At 44.0% G+C, this 17566-nt stretch overlaps 1 protein-coding gene across 4 annotated transcripts in view; it reads left to right on the top strand.

The window, feature by feature from the left end:
* Window positions 1–17566, top strand: part of KANK1 (KN motif and ankyrin repeat domains 1) — a 130369-nt gene that overhangs the window by 75478 nt on the left and 37325 nt on the right. The window contains exon 5 of one of the 4 annotated variants that reach the window (XM_075739482.1): window positions 3901–4017. The exons of 2 other annotated variants lie outside the window; for them this stretch is intronic. In XM_075739482.1, the coding sequence (XP_075595597.1) occupies window positions 3981–4017 (37 nt within the window). In that variant the 5' untranslated portion in view covers window positions 3901–3980. Of the gene's footprint in view, window positions 1–3900; window positions 4018–17175; window positions 17329–17566 lie in introns of those variants that run through there. One more of the 4 variants, XM_075739484.1, reaches the window with a different exon arrangement.

Below are 17566 nucleotides of genomic sequence, written 5' to 3'. Positions count from 1 at the left end.
AACTAAAGTGGGAGCCTGGATTTTCTGCAAGATCTTGCCTCTTGAGTCTACAGCTCTGCTGTGTGGATGCCAGAACTGATGTATTCAGATATTTCTGGTGCAGAAATGCTAGCATAGGTGCGGGTGACCTGACAAGATGCAGCACAAAGGAGGAGCAAGGTTCTTGTCCCTTGTGATTAGGACAGGATTAGGACATAGGCTTTACGTTCTGCCTAAAGAATCACCATTCTGGAAAAACCTGTAAAAGCTGGGGTGTCGTGATAGTTTGCAGAAGCTGAGAATCATGTGTGTTTAAGGTTTCTGCTATTGAACCTCAGGGCAGAACAGAGTTTGAATATCTAATTCAAAACACTTTAAACTGCTTCATTGAGCAATAATACTTCATATAGCTAGTCTCTGCTTGTTTTGCATTTGCCCTAGGGTCTGTAAATCACAGTATTCACAGGCAGGCATGGGGCGAGCATGTAAAAACACATGGGCAGAAAGTTGAAGAGTTGGGAATGGAATATATAAGCTCCTCTACTAATTTTCTTCTGTAAGATATCTGTACTGGAGAACATGCTTTGCTGTAGAGCAGGCTGATTTTTCCTCCTCTCTGTATTCTAGTTGGCCTCCAGTATTGCCCTTGCCCACAGGAGACACTTCTGTCAAAGTGCAGCTACTGGTGTGTGTGTTGCTGAGGAATTATGTGCAACACCTTTCTAAAAACGGTCCATGTACGTGTTGACGCAATTTCAGAAATTCAGTTCCCAATGTATAGTTGTGGCTCAAAGCAGTATGAATTACGTTCCTCCATGACTCCGCTGAGCTAGAACAGTTTTTTTCCATACTTTACCAGCTGTTTAATAAACAGGTTGTCAGCTGCGGTTAATTTCATCTAAAAAGAAAGGAACCAATTCTTCCACTTATCTTAGGTAGCAAATTATTAGACCCTATGTTTTTCTCTTCTTTTTTTCTTTTTTTCTATCTGTTGGACTGAATTTGCTTCCTGAATTATTTTATTAATCCTCATTTAAGCTCAGAAGCATCATTGTTTTAACTAAAGGTGAGTTTGCTTCTTAATGGAGGCACTTAAGCCTGCACAGCTTTGAAACCAATAGAAGTGTACCCAGAAGGGAGTTTGTACCAGGTCAATTACATCTCTTTAAGCCACAACAAAATGTAGACCTGAGGCCCTGTTTTGGCTTTCAGTAGTGTCTTTATTAATTTTATGTCAATTCTTACCTCAATTGCATTTGCTTCTCGCTATTAGGAAGCTCTCCTCATGCGTGCCCGTGATGGTGACTAGTGTTTTTGAAACTGATAGGATGAAGGTTAACAGATTTTACTTTTAAACCCATGACAAGTTTCCAGGCATGCTGCACCATGGGTTGTAAGTCAGGGCTCACTTTTGTGGTTGACCCGCTCTCATTTGGGACCGCATTGCACCTAAAAGAGGTGGGTCCCCCACAGGGCCCCCTCCCACCCGTCTGCCCGTACCCATCCCTGGGTGCACGGTCTCGTGTCTCCCCTTGTACAAGCATTAGTAGTGGTGCAGCTGGTGGTGTGAGATGAGCAAGCTCCAGCAGCTAGCTAACATCCAGCCCTGCAGAAGCTCTGAGAGAGGACCCGGGAGGACTTCGGCCAGATGGATGCAAATCTCATGTTGTGTTTCCTGAGCAGCTTCCCTTGAGCTTTCTTTGCTGCAAGTGGGATAGGAAGCTGCAGATTGGCAGAACATGAGTTGCCTGATAAAGCAAAGGCTACGTGTGTATTTTACGGTCCTTCGTTGGTTAGGTTTAGAGTGGTGCAAGCCTGCTGCTGCAGCAGTGTCCAGTAAACATAAATAGCGAAAGCAGGGAAGCATGCCTCTTGCAGTGCTAGTGAGAAGCACAGGGCTGTGCTGAACAAATTAGAAGTGGGTGAATTAATTCAGCCCTGTTTACCCTTGGGTGCACTGCTGGTAGAGTCTAATGTCCAGCTAAGTGCAGCCTGCTCTCAGACAATGGCTGTCCTGAGAAACTTAACGTGGAGATAGATGAAGATTTTTCACTAAGCATTCATTGTGACTCAGTAAAATCTGCCTTTTTTGAACTTAAAACGTAACTCTATATCCTGATCACAATAGCAGAGATGGAAGTGGTCCTTTACAGTGTCTCCCTTTGAAGGGAAGTAGTTAATGTTTTCCTAAAAGCTTACAGATTTCAAACTTTGGTCCTGGCTGCTAACTCAGCCAGCAACATGCTTTTCTATTTTTTTTTCACCATACTTCATTGTTTCAGAAATCTGATAGTTATTGTTATGCCTGGAATCTTGTGATGGACCTCTTTACATCATGGTCTGTGCCAGATGCCTGCTTCATTTTGTTGTTTGTAGCCTTTTGTTTGTACAGTCTTTATGACAGCTTCATGTCCTGCCCTCCTTTCAACCAGAGATCGTAAATTTAAGAGTATACAGCAGAGCCTGGGGAGGAGGAGTTGCAATGGAGGTCTTTCTGCATTCTTGGAAAATTGATGTCAGGATTGTACTACAAATGAAGTGATTTGTGCTTGTGTTCCTTGAAGGGGAAAGCTAAGCTAAGCCTGTGTGATGGACTTCTGTCAGTTGTAAGAGACAGTCAGCTTCTCTGTCAGTCGGTATACCTTTGACTCAGATTCACATTGTGCTTCCACTAATTCACTTCTGGATTTTCTTTTCCTTTGCTAATCTGCTTAGCTTTTAAATAATTCCACGCATGTACTCTCAGAGCCAAATCAAATATAATTGGAAAAATGAGACTGGTTTGTTGAGGAGCTGTCAGCATAAGTCAGACTGGGGTCGGTGAAGCAGAGTGTTCTTCATACACCTAAGCTCCACTTATCTGAGTCAACAAAATGAAATGCTGTTTGGATTGTAGAAAACATGAAGCAGAGCCAAGAGGAGGTGTCTCTGCAGCCCTGGATGAGTCAAATCTGCTGCTCTGAGGATGAGGGTTGTGATCATGGCTGCCCCCATGGTGGGCAGGGAAGGAGGAGCAGGAGCCCCGTTGCAGAGCCAGCCAGCAGCTACCTCACCGCAAAACTGCTGCTGGTTTTGCTTCTGCCTCTTGCTTGGTTTCTGCTGGGCAGCCACCTGCCCGGGGTGACAGCACCCTTTTTCTGTACCCACAGCCGGAGCTTCGGGGGGGGGGGGGCAGTGCTTCTCAGTTGAATCGTCCACATGTGGGTTGGAAGAAAACTCACGCCCAGAAAACCTGTCGCTGCTGGGACCTGCAGGGGAACAGGTCTCGCAGTCAGCCGTGCACCATTCCAGCCGTGCCCCATCCCAGCCGGGGCCCCTGCCAGCTCTGGTCCCTCTACCGCGTCGGGTTTGTCAGGCGGTGGGGATGCACGTGCTTGCTTTGGCTGCATCTGCTGTGGGGTCCTTCTGCCCTCACCTCCCTGGGGGACATCAGAGCTTGGAAATTGCAACTGGTCCCCCGCTTGCTGATACAGCTCTTCTGTAGGTGCTCTTCACCTAAAAATCCTCAGGCTGTGCCTGTGCGAACCTTTGGGTAGTCTAAAACTTACACAGGTGCCAGCAAATGTGAGGAAGCTGCTGCTGTACAAGGGAGGATAGGGACAAACTGCAAAAAAGCTCAGGGCAGACAAAAAAAAAACCAAGGCCAAGTGCAAATGCAGCTGGTGACATCCTCACTGAGGACAGATCTGGAGCAGTGGTCCTCCTTCGAGGCTGTCAGAGAGCCACAGTTCAATTTCAGATGCCAGGACAGCAGCGGGTTTTGTGATAGCTAGGATACCGATTAAGAGGAATATTAAGTTACTGCTCTGGTGAAGTTTGCACTGAAGATGAGACTTTAAACACTTGGAAATGCCCAGTGCTTAATGTACCTAACTTCTTAAAAGTGTACGTTTTTAACTGCCTTTTTCTTGTCTGTTCCAGGTTGCATGTCTGGTTGGACTTGATGCATGACATTTGCATGACACCTAACAGCCTAGCTCTGGATGCGTCACTGAGCAAACATGGCCTACCCAGCAAATACTAACGGCAGTGCTACAGGTAACTAATTGGGAACACTTTTCCCCCTTTGGATTATTAATTTATTTTTTAAAAAACTTTTTTATTTAATTGTGAAAGTATCAGAAAAGGGAAGTAGCAGTAGCTAAAACTAAATACCAAGAACTAATTTCCTGGTAGATCAGAACCTGTCTCTTCCCCTACTACCACCACCAATAATCTTTTAAATATTTAAAGTGTGGAAAGTTGTTAGCAAAGATGTAAGGGCTGGCACGCGGTTGTTCAGCATGCAGTGCTCCCTGCTTTCAAGGACCTACGCTGGCTTACACCAGACTCTGAGAGGCCTAGGGCTTTGCTGCAAAACGTCATGTGGTTGTTATCCTGTGTCAGTAATTAACTTGCGAGATTAACCAGCTCTTACACATCGAATCCCCAGCCCTTCCTGGTCACCCTTATTGGTCAGGCTGATTTTTATTTCTTGCTTATCAGCAAAACATAAAAGCATTTCTCAAGCAACGTCAAGAGGAGGTGTTTATTTCAGGTCACTTTTTCATTACTTTAAGAAGCTCCTGAGATGTCTATTTTGGTTGGGTGATACTTTTTGAAATAGATCACTTGGCATGTTCAAAGGTTGCTGAGGAGGACTGAGGGATCAGGAGGGGGCAGAGATTGCAGAACAATTGATAACAGCACAGCAGCAGCGTTCCTCCTGCAGTTGTGTCAATATTTTCCTGTTCTGACCACTGCACAAACATAGCTTTAGCCCACTAAAGCTGAGGCTGCTACACTGGTATTATATGGAAAATTTCAAGTGCATGTCAGGAGCTTGGGGGTGCTCTTCTGAGACTTTCTAATGTAGGTAGGATGGGAAATGGATTTATCAATGAAGGCTGGGGTGGCTGGGAGCACTTTGAATATCCTGGGAAGGAACATTAAATACCTTTTTTGTTATGCATGTAAATAGAAATCTGAGCTTTTTTTCCCTCCCTAAGGCTCATGCACTCGTGTTCAAATGCTACTAGCTAAATCACAACACACACATACTGAGAATTGGCTTATCTGGTGGATTTTAGCAGCAACCTCCTTTGAAAGTATGTTCTGGTACAGAAATCCTGAAATACTCACTGTGCTCACTGTAGTATTCTTCTAATTAGTGCAAGGGATAAAAGCATTTTGTGTGCAGGAAATTAGAAATACGGAGTGTCATTATCTGCAATTTATGCAAAAGAACAAGCAATTTTTTAAAGGCTAGTGGAAGTTACATGAAAACATTGGAGTTACTTTTATCTGTTGATGATTTAAGGCTAAATTTACCAATGATGTTAAATCCTGAGACCACTGAAAAAGGATATTTTCTTTCGCCCCCCCCCCCCCTTTATACAATTAAAAGTATGTTCTCTAAGAAAGAAACTATATCCTTTTGTAACCTTTTGTAATCCTTTTGAGAGGCGAACTTAAGAAACTCTGCTGTGTGACTTCACTGTTGCTGTTTACTGCCTAAACCCCCCACATAACTTGACTTTTTTTTAGTAATACACTCTTAAGTCATGCGGAACAATTCCCTCTGCTTACAAGGAAAGAAAAATTGTGCATGGACTGTTACTGATTGGTTTACTAATTCTGCCCCCTCCCTGCAGTAGAACTGAAAAAGTTGATAAGCTGACATATAAGTCTAAAAGAAGCTAAATGCTTTTACTGGGGATGTGTTAATGCAAGATGAAGTTTTAGTTTCAGGATTGTTATGCAAACAAAGCTTCTTGCAGTGTAGAAGGTGTTTGTTCCCTTATTCGTAGAAAGACACTATAATGAATTGCAAGTATTTAATTCAAAATTAAATTGGACAACATTTTGCAGAGACTGTCAGGACTTGTTGGCTTAGCAAACCCTTGAGGCCGGCGTTCTAACATGCAGCTACGTACGCCCGTGTCTCCAAATCCTCAGCAGTTCGTAATGGACAGAGTACTGGGCTGCGAGTACCTGTGATTTGTTATCCTGCTGTGCTGCCTGGGAGAGAATGCCTTTGGATGAGCAGGAACTGATTTGGGCGTTGGAGGTATTGAAGCAAGTTTCTTAATTGCATGGAGCTCTAAGAGTGGAAAGACAAACTTCAGGGGTGGTGTTTTCTGCACCCTCTGAATCAATCAGCAACAGGAAAAAGAACTAGAAAGACTTGTTATGGACTACTAAGCTGCGTTTATGTTACTTGAATATTTTGGCAAGTTTGACCACACGTTCAGCTGCATTCAAGTACGAGGTGACTAAGGAGCAGTGGTTTGCTTTGGTTAACTTGAGAATGTGAGTACTTGCACTGTTAAATGATTATGCCTATGTGCCATTTTGGTCATTTTTTCCAGTATACGAGCCTATATGGACTGCTGCTGCTGCAGATAAAATCTGTAGAGGAATGCTTGAATTTGGAACTTGTTTCCAGGAAAGGATCAAGCTATTTTGCATTTGTATAGAGATTTTTTTTTTTAAGGATTGTTATGGGAAGTACATTTGCTGTAAATATTTTCAGTGAGTGTGTATGTGAGATAAGCTACAAAGCAAGTGATGACTTTATCATGAAACCACCTATCATAAATTTCTCTGCCTCTTGCATATCTCGGTAAAGATGTGAACTTTAAATGTGGCGAATAAATAACAGGGGCTGTGATTTAGACTTCAGTACTGTTTGTCAATAGTTTTGTTTGCTGCTGACTTACAAGTTTTATCACTGTGTTCCCAGTTTCACTGCAGAGAAGTCTTGTAGTGAGCAGTATTTCCGCAAGCCGCAAGCTTATTTGTTCATCTTTACACATTTTGGAAGTTGGTTTAGAGACTTGATACTGATTTTGGACTTGGGTCTGTCAAAGTTGTGTCATCTGCTTAGAAAATAGCCGAAGTCTCTCTAACACTAGTGATATATAAATTTGTGCTAGCAGAAAAATTTGCTTTATTTTATTAGTTGGGTGCTGGGTAGTTACAACTGTTTGCTGCTTCGAGTCTGCCCAGGTTGCGTGTGAGCTTACTGCTCAGTCCGGTAAACTTAGTGGGGTTAAGGAGTGGGGTGGAAGTCCAGAGGGTGTCATACAGTCATCCAAGGAGCTGCAGCAGGAGCTGGGAAGTACCCTGCGTCTGTGGGGAGCTATTGGGAGGCTGGACTTGGTTTGGTGCATGATACAAATTAATTTCCCTTTGCATAGTACAAGAAAAAAAAATAATAGGTGATTGTTTCTCAAAATAGTATTAGTGTCTTCATTAACCGCTGGGTGAAACTTCCAGTAATTGTTAGCTTCTGTGATTGCTAGGACTGATGCATAAATCATCTATTTAATGAGGCTCTGCAAACTTTTCTGTAGTGATATCTGTAGAAAGGTCCTCCAGTCAGCTACAAAAAGTACAGTGCACACCAGCCTAAAACTTACCAGACAGTCTGGAAATACTTCTGGCTGGATTTTCATTCCTTTCATACCTGATTAGCTGAAACTTTGTTTTCAAAATACATGTTCTGAGAGGCATTGAATGGTGTGAGATTCCAGTCCAATTCCATTTATTCTGATGTAGAAAACAGGAAGCAGCAAAACAAACATAGGAGACTGATTAAAAAAGATAAAGGATTAAAAACTGTGTTTGTTTCTAACTGTAATGAAAACATCTGTTTTATTTGACTTCCCTAAGCACCTCATGCCCTGTATCCAGAGTCTGCAGAATTGTCAGTCATCTCTTTAACAGGGACATAAAAAAAGTGTTTTGACAGAAGAGCTTTTCCCGTTTTCCTGAGTAGGACAGGCTGCAGGGGTCAGTATAGCAAGGCCAGTGCACACTTTCTTTAGTTTGCTGTGAAGCAAATATAGATTGTTTTCTGTACATGCTGCCTAAGATTTCCCTGATCCTTTCTCTTTTCTCCCTTCACTTCTGTCTGCACCTTCCCCCTCACTCTTGTTTAAGGATTTGTGTTTCCATGCCTTCCCACCCCACTTGTAACATGCTTCTACTTACAGCAATACTACATCTTACACAGATTCATTTGAACTATTTTCCTGTGTGTTTAACTCAGCTTTATGCTTTACCTCATTCAGATTCCTACACCTTTCTTAAAGCAATTCACCATCATTTTTACTTTACTCTTTGCAACTGTAAAGCCAGGAACTGCTGCTGTAATAGCCAGCGTGCAGGCATCAAGTGTTTTTGCTCCCAGTTTACTCCTTTCACTTTCAGCCTCCCGAGGAGGGAGAGATGTCCCGCCAGCATCCACCTCCGCTCTGGAGAGCACGCCAGGGGCTGCAGGGCCGTGGGTGGTTTGGCAGACACAAACCATGTCGGATTGCTGGTTCCCCTGCAGCACCCTGGTGTGTGTCCCTCTGGTTATTTTATATGTGCACAGTTACTCTGCAGCACCCCGTGGGCCTCTGGTTAGATTTTCTTTGTATCTGAGCAGTTTGCTTGACTCAAGTTATAACTATTCACCAGTTAAGCAGAGAATGAGGCCACTACAAGAGCCTGTTGCCTGAATTAATATTGTTTGACATACTAACATCAGTGTGACTCAAAGACCAAATGTTTAATAAATGTGTGTTCCATCCGCTGGTATATAAATGCTTAAGCAAGTGTTGTAAAGTATTATGAAAATCCCTGTTGACTTCTTAACTCTTTTTATTGAAGCCACAGAAGACACATTTGCTTAGAGCGAATGTTTTTATCATACATGTCCTCTGTGTTGATCTGTAACAACTTTTACCAAACCCTTTTCCTTTCAGTGACTGGATTATTCGAGTTAGAGTCTCTCCTATGATTTGATTATCCTCATGCATATAATCATAGGCAACATGCATGGAGTTTTGCATGATTTCCAACCTAATGGTCTGAAGCGCAGTCGAAGAATAAAGTGCCGTGCACCAGAACATGACCCCACTGTTACTAATTTTAGCAGAGTATCCACCAGTTTTCATTACAGACCCTCAGTCAATGAATGAGAACTTACAGACATGAAGAAGTTAGCAATGGGAAGTGTTTGATTGCTAGATAGCAGTCAGTCCGATAGAGCCTTTACTCCCGAGTATTGCAGGTGCCTGCCACGAGAGCCCATCCGACAGCTGCTCTCTGCTGCCTAGCTGCAGAGTAGGTGTCACCGAGCCATCATTGCGGTGCTACTGACACCCCAGCTCTGAGCTTAGGAGCCTTAAATGCACTGGGTTTGCTTAGTTTAGCAGATGCAAATGACCAAGGTTCAGGTGAGTTTGTATTTTTATCAAATCAGCTGTGCAAGCAATGGTAATTTGGTTGAGTCAGGGCTGTGTGATGAGAGCCTATTTAAGCCTGGCTTGCTCCCCTACCATCCTCCCTGCTCTGAGCCTGCATCTGATAACCATCAGAGTTAATGGGGATGGGCGTACGCCGAAGGAGTGCTTTGGCAGTTGGTGGGAGACTCTTGCCATCGGGAGAGGCTGCTGAATTGACTTGTGCTTTCTGGATGGGCAGATGGCATGCAGGGCTGTCACTGACTGGGATCCTGCTCCTGCCTCACCCACGAGTGCTCTAGTGAGTCACTCTGGTGGTGGCCCAGCATTTAAAAACAAGCTAGGGTGGGACTCTGAAGTCGGTGGGGTGAAGGGTAAGGGAGCCTCCAGTGGTTTCACATCAGCTTTATCATAAGGCGTATCAAAATTTCCATCGGTATGCTGTAGTACACTTACTGATGCCAGATCTGCCTTAAGGACCGATGGCTGGAGATGGAGGATGCAATCTCACAGCCAATGCCAACTTTCTACTTGAATCAATACTTGTTTCTTCTGCAATTGTTAGCTGTTACCTATAAACCAAGGATGCATTTGCTGCTGTAACAGAAAGCTTGAAAACACAGTGACTTGTGTTTGCCCAGCCTAGAGGCTTTTAGCAGATCCCAGAGGATCAGGGATCATGCGTCTTCTTTTACATAGGACTTGTTGCCTGAAGAATGCCCTTCAGGCCTGATTTTGGAATCTGCTGGAAAGAGAAGGGGCAGGAAGGAGTTAGAAAGGATACAATAAGTACAGTGTCATTAGGAGCTGAGGACATAGCAGCCTGGCCCAGGTAGCCCAATCCTTAGAAATGGAAATTGGATGTGTTGGGAAGCAGATGGCCCAAGACACAAAGACATATAAGATTCAGATGCTTTGCAGAAGGACAAAGCGCTGTGAGAAATGGAACAGGTATAATTGGTCTGTGTTTTGTTCAGAGATTACTGCAGTTGTGTCTTGCTCTGGATTATCTTCTGCAGCTGCCCAGAAACTTCTTACATCTCACCTAGACAGAGGACTGAGGACTGTGTTCATTCCTCTCTGACACAGGCTTGCTCACGGAGTAATGCTCTCGTTCCTTGTCTGAGCTGTTGTGATGCCCTTGCATGGGCAGCACCTGGACCTTCTCGTGTGGCCTGCTGCTGCTCCCTGTGGAAGTACATGCCCTTTACACCCTCGGAGGCAGCTAAGGGTGCTGATCTTGTATTTTAAAGCCAATAACACTCTAGGGACTAAACAGGTATGCCTTGCTGTTTGTGGTACCCTGCAACCTCACTGAACTGGTGGAGATTTAACAGGGATAAAAGCCCTTAGGTCTTGTGATGGAAGCCACTGCTTTCACTGATCTGGTGGCAGACTCACCAAATCTTCCAGTGGCCATTTAACCCAAAACTATTCTACAGTATTCCTCACTCCCTTCCCAGATTCTCCTGCAGAAAGTAGTTTATGAATAATGCCCATGAATCTCCTCCCTATGGGAAGGGAGGGGATTTTGTTTCCCTTAAGAGGACACGGTCCCCCAGGGAAATGGCCTGGATAGAAATAGCCTGATTACAGCTGGTTGTCTTCTGTTTGTGAACACTGAGTGCCTGCATTTAGACATGTTCCTTGCAGAAGGAACTTGCTGGAGTAGAACTCCTTCGGAAGCTTCTTGTAATGGCCACCTCTCTCCTCCCCCCCTTCCATGCCATTTGCAAGGCTTTGCATTAGCGATGACAGAAGGGCAGCCCTTCCCGTATCATGTTTTCACAGCAGTTCTAGGGGCTGAGGGAGCACTCGGGCTGCCCACGTTGGCATTGCTGCTGTATCTCCATTTCCTTCCTCTGGAAACATGACTCCCCTTGGTGGCAGAGTACAGATTCCTGCCAGGATGTCCCCGTGTGACCAACTTCGCAACAGAACTGTGCTTGTGGCCATCCTCCCCTTTCTTGCTCCTGTTGCCTCCTCTGATTTCATCCGGAAATCACACTTACCATATTGGCTGAAAGCAATGGTTAACCTTCACCGTGGGATGCACGTTCCAGCTTGCTGTGTCTGGGGGTTAGCAGATTGACCAAGTCCAGATAGGGGGCTCTCTCCCTCCCCCATCTCTCTAAGTCTTTAAAACTGTTCATAGCATGTATTTGGCCTGCGTTAGATACAGTCTCCTGAGATTCTTCTTCACCTGATGTAACACAACTTTGACAAAACTAAGTGCTTAGATGCTTGGAGAGGTAGGTGAATGTGGAATCCCATCACATTATTTCATGCCTTCGGTCCACCTGTCCCTACTTACAAAACCTTGTTCCCTGTAGAAGTAGATAATGTGACCCTTACTCCCTCTCACAGCCCATCCCTTTTTCTTGCTCAATTTATCTACCCTAGTTATCTCACACTGTAATGAGTGTTTTATGTAATTGTCTTCTCTTTTTTTATTCATATATTCCTATATATTTTTTCTTCCTAACAGTGTGTTAATTTCCTTCAACATACAAGACCTGTCTGTGATATTTTTGTATTGCCCTTCAGTATGGGTTTGAAAGTAGGAAAGGGAGGGATGGAGGGAGGGGGTGGAAACTGTTTTTAATAGCTGGGTTTGAAGGTTTGGTCAGATTAGGGTGAGGATCAAATTAACTGATAATTAGGAACAGATTGTTCTCCCTCTGTAAACCAGACATCACTGGTCTGGAGCAGTCCCTTATTGCTGAGGGGCATGTTTGTTGATGTACTCCTAGCCCCTTCCATACCCTCTCTTCACAAAACCAACCCCTCTGCCTGGAGCGCCGTGGTATGGGTTGCAGAAGATCTAATAATAAAAAGAAAACGCTTGTGCAATTTAGCTGCTGTTACTGGAATTTCAGGTCTAATCCTAGTAAACAGGTCAAGTTTTAACACTTCATGTACACTGCTTGGTAAATCTAAAGTGAGCAGCTTTAAAAAAAAAAAGAGCACAAAAACCACAATAAAATACATGGTTGTGGTTTAAAAAGTGGACTGACATTTACATATGATAGAAGCACAAAGACAAGATCAGAGCAGTCGTTTTAAGGGATTACGAGGATCAACAGTGTTTTTTCACTTCAAGAAGTCCATGGCTAAGCCCTTTCTCCCCTTCTTCCGCCTCCCTCCAGCAGAAATTGTGATTCTAAAATTTTAGATAGGTTTTTCCATATCTTAATTTAAAAGGTTAAAAAAAAGTATATTTTAGAATCATTCTCTTCTGCTCCTGTCCTCTTTTTCTACATGGAGACAGATGGCTGTTACGTAGCTTTTAAGTTTGCCAGTACTTCAAAGTGCTCACAAGGCTGTGCATCCACTGCATCGCCCTTTAGACTCACCATTCTCCCTTGCCATCATTAGTTACAGTCCTGTTCCCTTCCTTCCTTCTCAGACAGCGTGTCTGCCATCAGGGATGCTCGTCCTTTCCTTTTTTTCCCCTGACATTCCTCTCAGCCCCTTTTCTCCCTTGGTTTTACCTCAGTTCTCCCTGAGGACACACAAGGACTTCTCCCCGGGTGCCGTCCCTGCACCTCCCCCTGATATCCAACCATCCTATGCACCCCTCTCTGCCTTTAACTATCAGAAGCTTCTCGCAACCTGTCTTCAGTGCTGTGGAAAATACAATGTTGACAATTCTGGGAAAATTACTTCCCTCTCCCTTTGCAGAGGAAGGTTGTAAGGCTACAACTCCACAGCTCTGGCTCAGCCAGGCCATCTCAGCTTGTGTCCCTTGTAGGACAAGACACCAGGTACAGCCAAGACCACAGCAGCAGGAGAGACATCTCTGTGCAAAACTGAGCATAGCATCTCCTGCTCCACTCCAGCTTTACCGTCCTTCGGCAGCTCTGCTGCTGCATGATGTACTGCAAGCACTGTGTATCAGTTACGTGCCACATTAATAATGGCCATGTGTAGTCTTGCCTGTGGGTCATCACTAGTTATACGTGGCACTTGTTTTTTTTCCCTGGTTTATGTGGCACTTTTCCTTGCCTGAGCCTGGATTAGTAATTGTTTCTAGAAATCCATGGCGTTTGATTGCAAAAATCAACTGGGAAAGAGGTGCCTAAAACTGTAGCCTGTACAGTCTCTCTGGCAAAGGCGTGAGTTCCTTCCTGCACCCCCTGCCTCTGCTCAGCTGGGGAAGTGGGTTGGCGACTGAAGGACACGGGATGCCTTCCACGCTGGCAGGATCCGCCACCTGACCCTGAACGACTCAGTCTGCTTTTCTGAAATGCACCAGGAGACAGTTGCTAGGCTGACACCTCCGCTTGAGTTCCCAACAGGCAGAAGGTCACTTTGCATCCTTGTCTGTGGCATAAGAAGCGCATACATGTATTTCCAGATTTGAGAATGCATGTCTTTCTTTTACAGCCATGGATTTTTCCTTTCTCTTGTGTTCATGTTTAGTGTCATTCACTTTTCATCTCTGCAAAATGGGAGAACAAAGCTGACCTGTAAAGCCCTGCTGGAAGCTGCAGACTGAGTTGCTAGGTCACTTACTTCTAGCACCTCAGTAGAAACAAGCAAGTATGCCTGACTATCCATAAAAAAAAATAAAAAATAAAAAAAATTCACCAAATTTGAAGGCTTGAATTGTCTATTCACTCCCTCAATAAGACTTCTTGCCATAAGCTTTTCCAAGGAGTCATACTGGGACATGAGTAGAGATCATGACTTAACCTCATGTCACACAAAATACCAAGTAGTTGAAGTTTTTTCCATGTGAAGTTAAACCAGGTGGACACTTAACAATGACACAGGGCACATTTTTCCATTGCATCCTCTCTCTGGGTCAGTGCTAACTAGTGAGGGACCTACCTATAGCCTGCAAAGTCTCTCATATGGATGTTCGGAGTGTTATGTAGTCATTGGGTCACATTAATCATCCATAACTGTATCTCGAGGCATTTGACCAGTAGATCTCCTTACAGTACTAACACATCAGCTGCAGTCTGACATTTTGAACCCAGTTATTGAATACCTCCCAGCTAGTCTGAAAATAAACATTTGACACTGTGACTTAAAAGCCATCCTGGACCACCCCTGGTTCAGGAAGTCTCTGGGTCACAGGTTTCTGGAAGCCTACAGAAGAAATGTTGCTGTATGTTTGCTTTCTTCTTATGCCTTTCCAGAGGCGTTTGCTAGGGAGGAGAAGGTGGGTAGGCCAGATCAGTCTCAGGTCTGACCTGAATGGCTAGCGGGTTTTAAGCCATTCTATGGAAACAGGCTGCCAAATTCTGAAAGGCTGTAAAGAAAAACAAAAACCAAACCCCACAGCAATGCCACCCTTCTCTCCCACAACAAAATCCACCAAAATAAAACAGAGAAGAACCCCATATCCAACCTTCATCAAAATGCAACAGCCGTGGTTTTGGGGGTAGGAACATAAGCCTGACCTAAGTGGTGGGTCAGGCCAAGCTCTGCGCCTCTCTGGACCGGATTGTTGCAGTCAGGCAGATTATTTCATTCTTTCCAAGCAGAGCCACTCCATGGAGGCCAGGAAATGGTCTGTTGGAGGTAGGTGTTTTAAAGAGCTGCATCCATTGCCCTTCACAGATTCATTGTGCCCTCTTTGCCTTTTGTTTTCAAAAGGCGTGTGAAATAACCTGCTCTGTAGATAAGAATTTACCAGCTGGATAGTTGCCCATACACCAAGTCTTACATTTGCTCTGCTACAGACCAAGTCAGGTTTTTTGGTCACTGGGGAGCTGTGCTCTGACCTCAGTTTTGTTTCTACTGTAAACAGTAGCTGAATGAGTTTATTTGGCACCATAATGGTCTCAAAGGCCATAACACACATGAATGAATACACATGTGCTCTCTGCCTTTAGATTTTACTGTGCCAACCCAGACATGTGCCTCCACATTTGACTTGCTGGAGAAGGGATGAAGTGCTGATACACATTATGGGTTATTGCTTGCACTTGCGGCAGGTCTTTCTCAGCCTGTGCTGAGTTGTCCAAGCTTTGAGGAGAGTCTGTTGAAGGTGCGTGACTTGATGCAAGGACTTGTTCAGATGTCAAGCCCCCAAAACCACAGAGTAATGATAAACAGATGGAGCATGTGGAGACAGCTGCTAGAATTTGTTCTTCTATAAACAGGATATCATGCTTTTTTTTAGAAAAATGAAATCATATAACATTAGAGATTATTTTTTTTTCCTATGAGCAGAATCCTAACTCTTGAGAAGGATATTTTGACCATACCTTCTATTCTCATAATTTATCCTGGATGTCAGGGTGTTTTTCACAGCAGAAAACTAGATGGGTATTTTCATGTTCTTCCCTTCCTGGTGTGAAGAACCTGCTGATGGAGCTAGAGATGCCCACCACCCATTGCTGCAACGCACTGCCTGTCCTCACCTGGCTGGTCACTTGCTCTGCAGGTTGAAAGACAGAGTTTGAAAGGCAGCGAGTGCAAAGCGGTGGCTGCAGGCTCTGGCAGTGTTTCAAAGGCTGAATTTTTGCTTTTGTTTCCCTGAACTGAAAATGTGTGTCAGGTTTCAGCTGCCTTAGAGTTTTCCTATCTTCTAGGAGAAACTTCAAAGCATGGTTAGAAGCTGTTCCTAAAGTGTTGTTTATGGAGAGTTGCTTTTCTTTATGGATAGGGTGGTTAGAGCAGAGACCAAACCAAACCAAGTTCACTTAAAATTCAGTACCTTCATGGTCAATAAATGTAACCAGTTGGCTACATCTGGAGACCTTCTTCAAACTTTTTTTGGGAGCTCGTGTTTTATAGCGTATCCTACAATGATTTGTAATTCAAGGAAATAAATGTAAATTTGCCTAGAGGGCAGGACCTAGTTTGTAGTCCAAAGGCTGATGCCTGCAAGTATTAAATATTACTTTGCTTTGTATTAAATACCACTGAAGTCACTAGACATGTTCAGGAAATACTTTTATTGGAAATCTGTGCCATTTTAGCTGAAGGCGCTGTGGAGGACTTGGACCTCTCTCCTGTCATTTCAGCACAAGATCCCACTTCTGTTTGAAGCACAACTCTTCCAATCTGCAGTGATACTGGAAATTATTTTAACAATTCATGTCTCTTTTTTTCTTTCTTTCTCTTTTAACTGTTCTTGCAAATCTGGATGGAAGGCATGGTAATAAAACTATTTTCCTTTAGTCCTGTGAAGTCTTAGGACTGTTTTCCTTGTAAATTAGCCTCTCCCCTTGCCCATTTACTTTTGCAGTCCTTGTTGGGCTATACTACAGCAACTGTTACTGTAAGCAGAGGTGAAGAGAGATGGAGCTGAGGCCTTTGAGGGCCTCTTTATGATGCTGAGAAGTGACCATTTTTGCATCTGGAATCCCAGTTATCTTTACTTGAATGAATACTTGGTGTTATGTGGAAACAAGAAAATTGAATACAGAAAAAATCAAATATGTTTGTGCATCATTTTGAAAATGATTGTACTAGCATGAAGGGTGTCTCGTGTTTTGGCTGTTTCAGAAAAAAAGAAAACTGTGTCTGTAACTTTTAGTATAAAGTTTTTATTTTTATCCCTCAAATTATAAGTTGCATTTGAGAAGAGTAAACAAAACCAGATTGAATGTAAGACAGGCAGAATTGCAGGCACTGGTGGTTACAACAGAGGTAATTGTTCTGCCCAAATTATATCAATGAACCTTTCTGTGCTCTCAGTCCACATGTGGGAGTGAGAAATGAGGGGGGGTGGGGGATGAAGGGCTTGGGGAGGAAGGGAGAGCGGCTGGAAGAGAAGTCACCTGAACATGTAATTCCCTCTTGGGAATTAAATGTGTCTTCATCGGAGAAGAAAAAAGTTATCTTTTTAGTGTGCCATTTGGTACAGTTCCTTTTGTCCTGCTGCCCATTTAATGAATTTTAACCCTTGAGGAGGCGGAGGTGTCACGCAGCATCTGAAGTGTGGTGAAGGAAATCACTGGCGCTGCGCTGGGCTGGCTGCCGGGCTGGGACTGTCTCAGGAAATTCCAAATGAGTATAAATAAATGCTCTGTAGCAACCTCTGGGCTCGCTGCCTGCTGATGTGTCAGGAATACGCACTCCCTTTAAGGCAAAGGAAAGCGTGCTTCAGACCTAATTTCCTGAAAAACTAAACGCAGCAACGTCCAAGGGTTTTCTTCTGGGTGGATTGGTGAGTGAGACCCTTGGACGGGGTGGGGGGAGAGGTGAGGTGCTCTGCTAGCGCTGCGGGCAAGCTGAGAAAAGGGATGGGGGCACCCCGGGGTGGCACAGCTGAAACCAGCCCTCCGCATTCTTTTATAGGATTATTAAGTTGGGATTTTATTTTTTTTTTCTTTTTTTAACAGTGCCTGGTTAGCTGGGTCGTCTCGCAAATGCTGTGGTCTGAAGGGAGTTTGCACTTGCCATTT

Source organism: Balearica regulorum, chromosome Z, assembly GCF_011004875.1.
Source record: "Balearica regulorum gibbericeps isolate bBalReg1 chromosome Z, bBalReg1.pri, whole genome shotgun sequence".
In the NCBI taxonomy this organism is placed as follows: Eukaryota; Metazoa; Chordata; class Aves; order Gruiformes; family Gruidae; genus Balearica; species Balearica regulorum.
The sequence above is the reverse complement of the archived record's forward strand: the minus strand, read 5'-3'. Positions and strand labels throughout refer to the sequence as shown.